Source organism: Marmota flaviventris, chromosome 5 (assembly GCF_047511675.1).
Source record: "Marmota flaviventris isolate mMarFla1 chromosome 5, mMarFla1.hap1, whole genome shotgun sequence".
NCBI lineage: Eukaryota > Metazoa > Chordata > Mammalia > Rodentia > Sciuridae > Marmota > Marmota flaviventris.
The window spans coordinates 10,386,170-10,398,204 of NC_092502.1; the positions used below are offsets into that span (position 1 = coordinate 10,386,170).

At 52.2% G+C, this 12,035-nt stretch overlaps 1 protein-coding gene across 1 annotated transcript in view; it reads left to right on the top strand.

The window, feature by feature from the left end:
- Stk10 (serine/threonine kinase 10) overlaps nucleotides 1–11,006 on the top strand; it is a 108,185-nt gene extending 97,179 nt beyond the window's left edge. The window contains exons 18-19 of the mRNA XM_027938732.2: nucleotides 960–1,073; nucleotides 8,739–11,006. Coding sequence (XP_027794533.1) covers nucleotides 960–1,073; nucleotides 8,739–8,879 — 255 coding nt within the window. The 3' untranslated portion in view covers nucleotides 8,880–11,006. The remainder of the gene's footprint in view (nucleotides 1–959; nucleotides 1,074–8,738) is intronic.
- Nucleotides 11,007–12,035: the final 1,029 nt, after the last annotated feature.

Sequence of the window (12,035 nt, forward strand, 5' to 3'; positions counted from 1 at the left end):
ATATTCTAGGTATTAAAAATATTATGTGCAGGGGCTGGGGTTGTGGCTCAGTGGTAGTGCCCTTATCTGACATGTGTGAGGCACTGGGTTCAATCCTCAGCAACACAAAAAATAAATAAATAAAATAAAGGTATTTTGTCCATCTACAGTTAAAAAAGTATTAAAAAAATATGCATAGGGCTGGGCTGTAGCTAAGTGGCAGAGCGCTTGCCTCGCATGTGTTCTATCCTAGCACTACAAAAAAAAATGAACAAATAAAAAAAAAGGCATGCTGTCCATCTACAACTACAAACATTTTTTAAAAAATAAGATGACCGATTTAAGGTAAAAAAATGTTATGCATAATACTCTTCTTTGCAAAGAGGCTTATCTCATAGTGTCGAGCCTGGAGGGGGCGGGGTTTTGGAATCGCACCTCGGGTGAGCCACAGCGGGCAGAGCCGGGCAGCAGGTCTATCTAAAAGTGGGCCTCCGTGTGGTGGGATCAGGGCGAATGCCATGTGTAGGGCTAAGAGTTTTGTTGGTTTATTAAACCATATGTTCACTTTTTAAAATTCAGACAATGAACAAAGCACCAGCCTCGCTGCACATCCCACCGGCAGCGAGAGGAGCAGATACTGTTAACGCGTAAGGTTCCCGGGCGCCTCTGGTGCGCATGCGTTTCCGTGTATACAGTTATATATAAATGAGGCTTATGATTAAGGACTGGAGGTCAGTGGGGCACAGTGGGGCTTCGGGCAGACACCTTAGAACCCTGGATCAGGCCAGGCTCAACCCAGGATGTTGAGGCAGGAGAAGTGCAGATTGGAGGCCAGCTGGGCACCCCGGCAAGACCTGCCTCAAAACCAGGGAAGAAGTGACAGCCAGTGAGGTGGCGCCCACCAGCCGCTCACCGCGGCCTCCGCGCCCCATGCCCTACCTTCTGATGGCCACACCTGTTCTGCCTGGGGTTTGTTTCAGAATGAAAAATGTCACCTCTTGGTGGAGCATGAAGCCCAGAAGCTGAAGGCCCTGGACGAGAGCCACAACCAGCACTTAAAGGAGTGGCGGGACAAGCTGCGGCCGCGCAAAAAGGTACAGGTGGGGCGGCCACAGGGGCAGCAGAGGTCTCCGTCCCTTGGTGGAGTCTTGCTTTGTGGCGTCCCTAAAGCGGGTCTGCAGTCTGAGAGGGACCTCTCCAAGCTGTGGTGGCCGACCACGCAGGCTCCCCCCCTGAGCGGCAGCCTCCTTGCCACACAGGTCCAGAGCCTCTGCTGAGCTCTGTCTCACAGGCTGGAGGACCCCCGTGTCGCAGAGCCCAGCCTGTAGGCGTCACCAGGTCGGAATCTGCCCGGCTGGGTCACTTTCTGAGTTAGTTCTCTAGTGTGTGTAACAGGTGGCCACGGCCTGGAAGGGGAGGGGCGGGGGGAGCTCAGGGTAGAGCTCCTGCCTGGCCTTGTGACCTCAGCATTCAGTCCCCAACACCACCAAACCCAAAAGGCCACCCACTTGGCCATGTGGCCAACAGCGCTTACTGCCCCATGGTGATCTGTTCAGGGTCTCCCAGGGCTGTAGCCAAGGGCTCCGCTGGGCAGGGCTGTCCTCTGGTGGCTCTGGGGAGGAATCACTTTGTGAGCTCATTCAGGTTTTGACAGACTCCAGTTACTGAGGCTCCAGGTCTGAGGTCCCCTTTGCTTGCAAGACGCAGCCTGGGCCTGCTCTCTGCTCTCCAGGCCGCCTGCATTCCTCCACCTGGGCCCTCCATTGCCAGAGGGCAAGGCCTCCTCTTGCTTCAAGTCTGTCACCCTTTCTGCCACCAGCTGGAGAAAACTCTTTTAGAAGGCCCATGTGGGCTAGGGATGTGGCTCAGTGACCAACCACTGACCTAGCACCTGCCCCGCCCTGGGTGTTCTCAGTGCCACAAAAACAAAACAACAACAACAACAAAATAGGACCATGTGATGGGATTAGGCTCCCCAGTGGTCTCTGTCCTTGTAAGGAGTGGGATGGTCTTTGTAGATCCCCACCCTCATGGAGGGGGAGGAGGACAGGGAATCCTAGGAGTCACCCAGGGAATCCTGCTTCCTGCTCCTCTGCATCCAGATCACCTGGCCTCCTTTGGTCTTGTATTTCTATTTATTTATTTATTTGTTTGTTTATTTATTCATTCATTTATTTATTTATGTTTTTCGGTGCTGGGCATGGAATCCAGGGCCCCAGTGTGCTGGGCAGGCACTGCATCCTCCTTCATTCAAGGCCAGCCTCAGCAGCTCAGCAGGCCCTGTCTCCGTCCCTTGTTGCTGCCGTCCTGAGCAGCTGCACTCCCCACCCCAATCTCTTCAAACTGCCCTCTAACTCACGCTAGCTCCTGCCGCCCACCCCCATCACCCTCCTGCCCCTGTGACCCTCTGGCACCCAACTATGTGAACACCTGCCCAGTGATTCTCAAGTCTTTTGGTTCTAGTACCTGTAGACACTTTAAAAGTCAGTCAGATCCAGGCACAGTGGTGCTTGCCTGGGATCCCAGCTTCTTGGGAGGCTGAGGCAGGAAGGTCAGAAGTTCAAGGCGAGCCTCAGCAACTTAGGAGACTTCAAGCATCTTAGCAAGACCTTGTCTCAAAAAATAAAGAGGGGACCAGGCACAGTGGCACATGCCTGTAATCCCAGCAGCTCAGGAGGCTGAGCTCAAAAATTTAGCGAGGCGCTAAGCAACTCAGTGAGACCCTGTCTCTAAATAAATACAAAATAAGGCTGGGGAGGTGGCTCAGTGGTTGAGTGCCCCTGAGTTCAATAACCGATACAGAAAGGAAGGAAGGAAGGGAGGGAGGGAGGGGCTGGGATGTGGCTCAGTGGTTTAAGCACTCCTGGGTTCAATCCCAGATACCAATAAATAAATACCAATAAATAAATAAGGACTGGGGATGTAGCTCAGAGGTTGAGTACTGAGTACCAATCACCAGTACCAAAAATAAAAAATAAATAGTATTTCAGAACCCCCAAAAGCTTTGGGCTTATCTTTATGGATATTTAGCATTTTAGCTGAGAATTTAAAAAGTATATTTATTACTCACAAATAATAAATACTACATGTTTACATAAATAAAACATATTGGTGAAAATGATCACATTTTCCAAACTAGATTGGAGAGAAGATTGGCCTTGTTGTACATTCAGCAAGTCTATTTGCTATCCAGTTGGAAGCAGATGGCTGGGCTCTTCTTGGCAGCGGCATGTTGAGATACATTATCGTGGTTAATGTTTATGAAGAAAATCTGGTTTCACACGATATGTGTTTGGAAAGGGAGGGTGTTTCAATAGCCTTTCAGATAATTATATATATTCTTTGATAAAACACCAGAATGCGACAACGCTTTTTTCTTTTCTCCCTTCCTTTCTCCTCCTCGCCCCCTCTTTTTCTTCTTTTTTTTTTTTTTAGTTTTATTTTTTAGTTTAGGTGGACACAATATTTTTATGTGTTGGTGAGGATGGAACCCAGTGCCCCGTGCATGCTCTACTGCTGAGCCCCAGCCTCAGCCCTGGTTGCATGGCCACCAACATAGTTCAATCCTCAGTACCAAAAAAAAAAAAAAAGTCATGTCCATTGATATCACTGCTGACCTCATTGGAATGATCTTTAAGTGCTGAGACAATATCAAATTCAGGCTGGTGGATGCCGGTTTTCCAAAGTTCTAGATTTTGCTGGAGTGCTCAGATCCTGTGCACACTATTAGTTCCTTTCCTTGAATTGATTATTCCTTTTCAAGGAAGTGTGTGCTAAACATCCACAGTTAGTCATTTTTAAAAATAAAGATGATGTTCCACGACAGAGCAGACGGTTCGGCTCACAGCCCACGCGCTGCACCATGTCCCTAAAGAACACGAACTTGAAGGTAGGCTTTCCTGTTGGTGCTCGGCACAGTTTCCAGGATATTGGCTTTTTCTTCCCCTCCGTGTTGGGGATGGAGCCCTGGGCCTTGCTCATGCTAGCTGGTGCTCTATCACTGGGCTACATCCCAGCCCAGCTTTATTTTTTAAATTGAAAACACTTTATTTCATTTTATTTTTTTTAGCTCTGTGTACATGGTGATGAGGTGCTGATGTGTTACCTTCTCCTCAGGCTCCAGAAGTTTTACCCTTTGTTGCTTTTGCACTGTTTGAACAAATGTGAAAACAGTGAAAAGGGTACATTATGTGTCAGAAAAGCTTTCTGGCTTCAGTAACGGTCCCCACAACCAAAGGGTTCCCCAGGGGGTCCGTGGACCACACTTTGAGAACCACTGCTCTTGCCTCACCACCTGTGAGTCTCACCCTGGCTCTGAGTGACTTCAGAACCTAAATAGCTCCCAGTAGCATGGATGCTGCCCTCCTTCTCTGCTGGGCTTTTGCCCAAACCGTTCCTTTTGCTTTGCCAGGAATTCAGTACCCACAGGCCTTTGCTGGCCACCCTGGCTTAGACTGTGCAGGTGACCATCCTGGGCTCTGAGGACCCCTGCCCCTGTCATGAGGTCACCGAGGTCTGCCATCGTTAGCTTGGTCATTCATTCGCTGCTTGTTTCCATGCAACAAATTCTTCCTGGGCATGAGCTAAGTGCCCCGCAGGGTTTTCACACTGAGGATCCCACAGGGAACAAACAGGTCCGGCCCTCAGGGAGCTGACCCTGCAGAGGGCAAGGAGCAGGGAGGGGAACCAGGGAGGGTGGGGGCTCAGATGGTGGGCAGGAAGCCTCCGGAGGGCATGGTGACTGACAGGCCTGAGGGAGGGTCAGAGGGAAGGGGCTCCCCACCTGGGGGGGGGAGCACTCCGAGCCCTGGAAGCAGAAAGAGCAACGGCCCTGAGGCGAGGCCCTGCCGTGGTTGAGGGGCCACGAGGAGGCTGGAGGCCCAGCCGAGTGTCAGTGGTGGAGCCAGGCCACAGGAGCTGGGGCCAGAGGGGTGGGGCCTGGGCAGGGCTTGGCTTTCATTCTGTGTGACAGGATGCTCCCGAGGGTCCTGGGGGGAGGACTGGGCGGGCAGGCTCTGCTGCTGTAGGGACCCAGGTGGAGGGAGAGGCCCGGGCAGAGACTGCTGTGGTGACCTGCACCAGAAATGATGGTGGCTTACACCAGAATGGGATCAGGGAGGCGGGGGTTTCCCACTTTTCCTCTCTAAGTGCTGCTTTCTAGAAGTTCCTGATGGCCAGCGACGTCAGGACCTGTGGCCAGCCACGTTGGTTTGTTTAATGGCTCACGTGGGCTGGGCTGGGGCTCAGTGGCAGAGCGCTTGCCTGGCACGTGTGAGGCCCTGGGTTCGACCCTCAGCACCACATAAAAATAAATGAATAAAAGTACTGTGTCATTCTACAGCCGGAAGAAGAAAGAAAGGGAAGGAAAGCAATGGCTCACAGGACTGTGGGTCTGGTGACCATGGTGTCTGCAGGGCGGGCCCCGGCTGGAGGCCCTGGGAAGAGTGGCAGGTGCAGTCCTGAGGCCCAGGAGTCTGGAGGCGAAGCTCCCTCTTCCGTTCTCTGAAGGCCCCACTAACCGAATGCGCCTTCCCACATTACGGAGATATCTGCCTTTCCTGAAAGGTTCATGATTCAAACGTCAGTCACACCTGAAACACCTTCCCAGTGACATCTGGGCTGGTGTTTGGCCAAGCCAGCGAGTGCCATGACCTCGCCAAGTTGTCACGTAAGACGAGCCACCACGGGGCCTCAGTAGGGTCTTTTCTAAGTGGAGAGGTCAGTTTCATACGATCTTAACACAAAGAAAACCACCAGCCCACGGCAGAGGACACGCCTCTTCCTAAACTCAGAGGAGCTGCCCTGACTGCGCTTGATCTCGTCCCCATGTGTCCTGGTTTGCTCAGGCATCAGGCATCCATTCTGCTTGCTGGGCCTGTGGTCTGGACAGGGGACAGCTGTCCACCTCTGCCACACGGTAGCCTGGCAGGTCCTTGAATCAAGGCTTCCCTTCCTGCTATGGGAGCTTTCTGGCTGGAAGTTGGCCAGGCCAGACCTTCCTGTTGGCGGGCCAGGCTCCTGGGTTTCTGTAGCCATAGCTGCCTGGGACTTGACATTTAAATAATGTTCCTGCTACTAAGAGTGGACCCTGGCCTCAGGCAGTAAGCTCTCACCTGTGCTCCTACCTGGGCATGGGTACCCTGAGAGTGAAAATGACCATCTCTTGACCTCTGGCAGCTTTCTTGGACCTGGATGCCTTGTGGGGGGCCTGGGCTCTAGGGAGGCACCAGTGTGTGGCTGGGGTGCTAGCACTGGCTTTTGCCTGGGGAGGCTGCCTCTGCAGAATGCTTTGTAGAATTCTTCTGTGAATAGCTCCCTGGACTGCTGCTGGAATGACCAGGGGGCGACGGTGTACATTCTGGAATACGTGGTCTTGTATGCTCTTGTGTTCCAGCAAGCAGCCTTGATCCCCCTCCCTTGAGAAAATGATTGTATACTGTGCAGTACTTTTTTTAAAAAAATTCAGATTCCAGCCAGGCGTGGTGGTGCACACCTGGAATCCCAGGGGCTTAGGAGGCTGAGGCAAGAGGATCGCAAGTTCAAAGCCAGCCTCAGCAATGGCTTGGCACTAAGCAACTCAGTGAGACCCTGTCTCTAAATAAAATACAAAATAGGGCTGAGGATGTGACTCAGTGGTCGAATGCCCTTGAATTCAATCCTAGTACCAAAAACAAAGAAAAATTCAGGTTTCTTTCAAGTAAGCACAGAACACCTGGTAGGGTAAATACACATTGCTTAGATCATTGTTAACTCATAATGAGGCCTTGGGACAAGTCAAGCCCCCTCCCCCAACCCCTGAACTTTGCCTTTTCTTTCATACCAGGGATTGAACCCAGGGCACTTAACCACTGAGCCACATCCCCACTGGACAGAGTCTCACTGAGTTGCTGAGGGCCTCACTAAGTTGCTGAGGCTGGCCTCCAACTTGAAGTCCTCCTGCCTTAGCCTCCCAAGCTGCTGGGACTACAGGCATGTGCCACCACGCCTGGCCTTGCCTTTTCAATTGTAAAATGTACATAATACTGCTTCCCTGAAGCAGGTGCTCACACACTGCTGCCTGAGGGCCACATCTGGAGCACAGCTGTACTTGGTCACTTATGCCTTGTCTGTACCTGACTTGGCACCACGGTGGCAGCTGAGCAGTTGGAATAGAAACTGTGTGGCCTGTGAAGCCCACTGCCTTTGCCACGTGACTCACCGCAGGGAGGGGATTGCTGACGTGGCCTTAGGAGCTGGCACAGAGGAGGTGGAACAGAGCAGTGCCTATGAGCCATGGTGTTGCAGCCAGACAGGTGTGGATGGGGTCCCGGCTTCACCACCACATGTTGCATGTCCTGTATCTGAAATGTTTGGGACCAGAGTGTGGTGTTTTAGACTTTCTGATTTGGGAATATTTGCATATGTATAATGAGATATACTGGGGACAGGATGAGAGACTAAACACAAAATACACAAAATCCATTTATGTTTGATGTTTATCTTATACACAGAGCCCAGAAGTAATTTTGGAGTATTTTTGGTTTTGTGTTGTGGTGTTTTAGTTTTTGTTTTTTGTAGTGCTGGGAATGAAACCCAGGACCTCACACAGGCTAGGCAAGCGCTCCGCCACATTCCCCGAGGGTAATTTTATATGAGACTTCCAGCGCACCTGTCTTTTGACTGTGAGCCACCTGTCCTGTGAGGTCAGGTATGGAATTTCCCGTCTGTGGCATCACGTCCGGCACTTGAAAGTGTTCAGAGCAAGACAAACTTTTGCCTCAGAGTCACGGATTTTCGAGTGACTTTGGATTTGGGATTTTTGGAGAAGGGATGGTTGACCTGTCCTAACTGTTAGATCTCAGGTAACTTGCTAAACCACTCTGTGCTCACAAAGTATCACCTGTTACTGTTAACTGAGTATTCCTAGAGCAGAGGTCATGAGCTGAGGGCCTGTGGGCTGGGATAGTTGACGGACACATGATGTTTGGCCAACAGTGACTTACAGAATTATTTGGAGGTTCTCAACCTCTGTGGAGATTTTACATTAAAAAAAAAAAATCTGGACTTCTGGTTTCCTCTGAAAAACTGGGAGGTCTGTCAGGCGGTCTGAATAGCCAGCCTGCGCTCCTTCCACTCTACTTTGCTTCCTGTCTGACTTGAATGCACATGACTAGAAAGCCCTTAAGAAGTCTTCCTGGGAGACGCCTGGGAGCCTGTCATCCCAGCAGCTCAGGAGGCTGAGGCAGGAGGATCGGGAGTTCAAAGCCAGCCTCAGCAACTTAGGGAGGCCCTAAGCAACTCAGTGAGATCTCTCTCTAAATAAAATAGAAAAAGGGCTGGGGTTCTTGCACCACAGAGACTCTGCTCCTAACATACCTTTAGACTCGGGCCCTGAAAGGCACAGTCCTGTGACAAAGCTCCCTGTGTGATTTCTGTGGCTCCAGGCCCTGGTTCCGACACTGTCACCCTGACACGACATCTCTGCCCACCTTGCTGTTGAACTCTCCGTCTTAATAACTTGAGTTTTTCTAGATGGATCTGACTGTTTTCCGGCCGGAGGTTTGCATCTGCTGGCCCTGTCTCTTCTAGAATGGCATTTCCCCAAACTGTGTCCCTCAGCCCGTGAGAAGCTCCCGAGAGGGAGAAGTGGCAGGAGGAGGCAGGAGCCTCTGGCAGGGGACAGGGCAGGACCTTAATACGGGCACTGGGGTCTGGGAGGGGCTTTCAGAGAAAGCCATGCCAGCAGGGGCCACTGACCGCCACCTCCCTCTGTCCCCCAGGCTCTGGAAGAGGATTTGAACCAGAAGAAGCGGGAGCAGGAGATGTTCTTCAAGCTGGGCGAGGAGGCCGGGTGCCCGAGCCCCACCACCCCGAGCAAGACCTCCAAGTTCCTCCCCTACGGTGCTTCAGATGCGTCCTAACAACCCGGGCCGGGGCTGCGGGGCCTGCGGGGTCCCACCCTCTGTGAACACATAACTCAGGACCCCTCCCTCCTGCTCCTGTGCCAGCGCCACCCCAGCCTCTGCTCTTGCCCCCACCCCCGCCCCGTGCCTGTCTGACCTGCCCCGTGTCCTGGCCTCCCACCTGTCCCTGGAGGGCAGGGAGTTGTGTGTCACCTGACCCTCATGTGTGTCCTCTTGAGACCCCGGTTCCATCAGGCTGTAAGTGGTTTGGGTTGTGGTGGTGTCAGGTCCCTGAGCAGTGGGTATGCTGTGGCCTTGAGGTCCCTCCTGTTTGCCAAAACACAGTTGTGTTTTCTGCAGGGACAAAGCTTTGCCTGTGAGGCCACCATGGCTCATCCCCCTCGTCACACCTGGTGGTTTTCAGTGATTCCTTGCCATGTCAGACAGGAACCCTGACACCTCTCTCCACTCCCAGCAGGGCCAGGACAGGGCCAGCTGGGCCGGGTGTCCCTACTCCCTGCCTCCCCGGACCCTGTGCACATGGGGGCAGGGGTGGGGAATGGGGAGTCCTGAGATGTCCCTCCTGCTGGTCTCAGGCCTTTCCGGTCATCTCCAGTGCCCCTTCCTGTGCGCCCCCGCAGGCTGGCCCCTGGCCTTTTGTGCCAGGTGGGTGGAGTGGGCCTGCTGCCTGGGCCATGTCACCGGAAGTGTCCAGTGGAACAGTTGATAGGGAACGTGCTGGCACCAGAGGACCACAGAAGGCACAGGCTGTGCTGCCAGTGTGCCCCTCGCGGGGCCCCACACAGGCTTTCCCTGCAGAACCTCTCCCTCCTCCATTCCCCACCCCTGCCCCCATCTGCAGGTGCCCTGGAGGGGCCTTTTTCTCTGCCCGGGGTCCATGTCCAGGAGTCCCAGCCTACATTTCAAACAGGCCTGGCAGTCGCTGGACTTCTCTCTAGGAGAAAAGGCGTGGGGTGTGGTGGGGGATGGGATGCCTGCCCCCCCAGGAACACAGACAAACAAAGGGTGTGGCCCCCCAGTCCTGGGCTGGCCTCTCCAGATGCTGCCCACCAGCTGCCACCAGCGTGCAGACTCCCTACACCTCGATCTCTAACTGCTGCGCCCAACTGTATACGCCACGTGCGGCTTCTTCAGGAAGACACCGGCTCTGAACCACATCTGGGCAGGGTTCATGTCCAGGACCCGGATGGGCATGTGCAGTCGGGGTGCTGTCTTGCTGGTGACAGATGGCTGAGACAACCCAAAAGGACTTTCTTCTCTGTCACCTCTTGGGCTGGGGTTCGATACGTGGTTCCTCTGAAGCAGTCCCTGATGTTTTCTGAGCACTGATGATAACCGCATGCTTGGGAAGGAAGGGGCAGCCATTGAACAGGACAAAGGACCAGGGTTCCCACATCCTCACTATGCCATCAGCAAGCGCAGGAGGCCGGGAAGGCAGTGGTTCTCTGGTCAGTGAGCGTCCAGCTGCTTCCGTATCTGACCCGGAGGGTGGCCTTTCAGTTCTCACAGTGGGACAAGGGAATCAGTCGTCTCTTTCTGTTCTCTTGGGTGTCAGGGGCTGGGAAAGGCGAACTGGCGACAGTGTGACCGCAGAGAGAGACAGGTCCCCAGGAGAGGCCGGCAGACACGGTCAGGCAGGGGTGTTTGGTGCACAGTTGACAGTATTTCCTCTGACTAGAGAATGAGGATTGGGAGAAACGCCAGTTTCTGCTGGTCTCAGGCCTTTCCGGCCATCTCGAGTGCCCCTCCCTGTGCGCACCCCTGTTCCCTTCTCATTCATTCGACCCTGTCCTTCAGGAGGTGGCTGAGAGCGCTCCTGTGCCTTTTTGAATGACGGCTGGCCTGGCCTCCCAGCCTCATAGACGGGCCCATGTGCAAAGCCATGGCTGAGAAGGCCACGCAGTATTCCTCATGCCCTATGCTAACTTTTTCTGTGCAACGGACAGACGGAAATGTATCTCTATTTTTAGCAGAGTAAATATAACTAACTTATATTTTCTCTTTATGAAGGACAGAAGTTATTTTTTATGTAGTTTCCAAAGTTTATATAAAACTTTTGTAAAATGTTCTCTGCAAAGGTAACTCTGGGAATGTAAATATGCTTCTAATAAAATAACAAGGACATTTGTGTTTGACATTGTTCTTTTGAACTGCAGGGGAAGCAGGGCGTGCTTACTCACCTTGACTCAGCAAGAAAGGGTTTCCCCTCCAAGCACAGGGTGCTGCCCAAGGTCAGACAGCAGATCAGACTTTGGGGTTTATGCATGGCAGAGAGAGAGAGACAGAATGACTGTGTGTGGCATGTTCTCTGTAGACATCCAATACCACTGTCTTCTAACCACAAGCATTCATGAACCTCCGTATTAGCAGATTGAGTGGTCCCAGCGACCTGTGAGCAAAAATCACCTTTCCCACCCTACAGATGAGGAAACCGCCCCTGGGCCTGGGAAGGGTCAGGTCAAATCTCAACATCAGTGATACCTGAGGAGTTCCAACTTAGACCTTCTACAGTGCTGTGTCCACTGCCCCCCATCACCCAGCTGCCTGTAAACCAATCAACGGTCACACAGAAGCTGACCACTTGCCATCACTGTCATCACTAAAGGATTTGTCTGCCATGCCTCTCAACCACCACTCAGGGGTTCTTAACCTGGGTTCCATGGCTGAATTTAGGGTGTCCTTAGAGTTGGATAGCAAAAGACGTGTTCTTTAGTTTTCCTGATCTCAAACTGGGAACGAGCACCCCTCTCACTGTGGATGTGAGCCACAAACCCCAGTGGTATGGGGAGTCCCTGCAACTGTGTCACCAACAGAAGTCACAGGTATTTCCTACCACATTACGGTGGCGACAGACATCTCAAATGATCATTTCTGGGCATCACTTTTAAATTATGGTAGTTATTAGACCTACATCATTAGATCTTGATATTGATATGTATACCTATATCACATAACACGTCATCTATATAAACAGTGCAGATGTATGTGTGCATTTTCCAATATTTTAATAAGCACTTTTTTATCTTGATTGGGTTTGTGATCAGTGTGCCCTTTACTATGCATTTGAAAATATCATTCTGAGGAGGAGTTCACGTTCTTCATGAAACGCCAGAGGAATTCATGGTACATAAAACAGTTAAGAACCCTGCTACC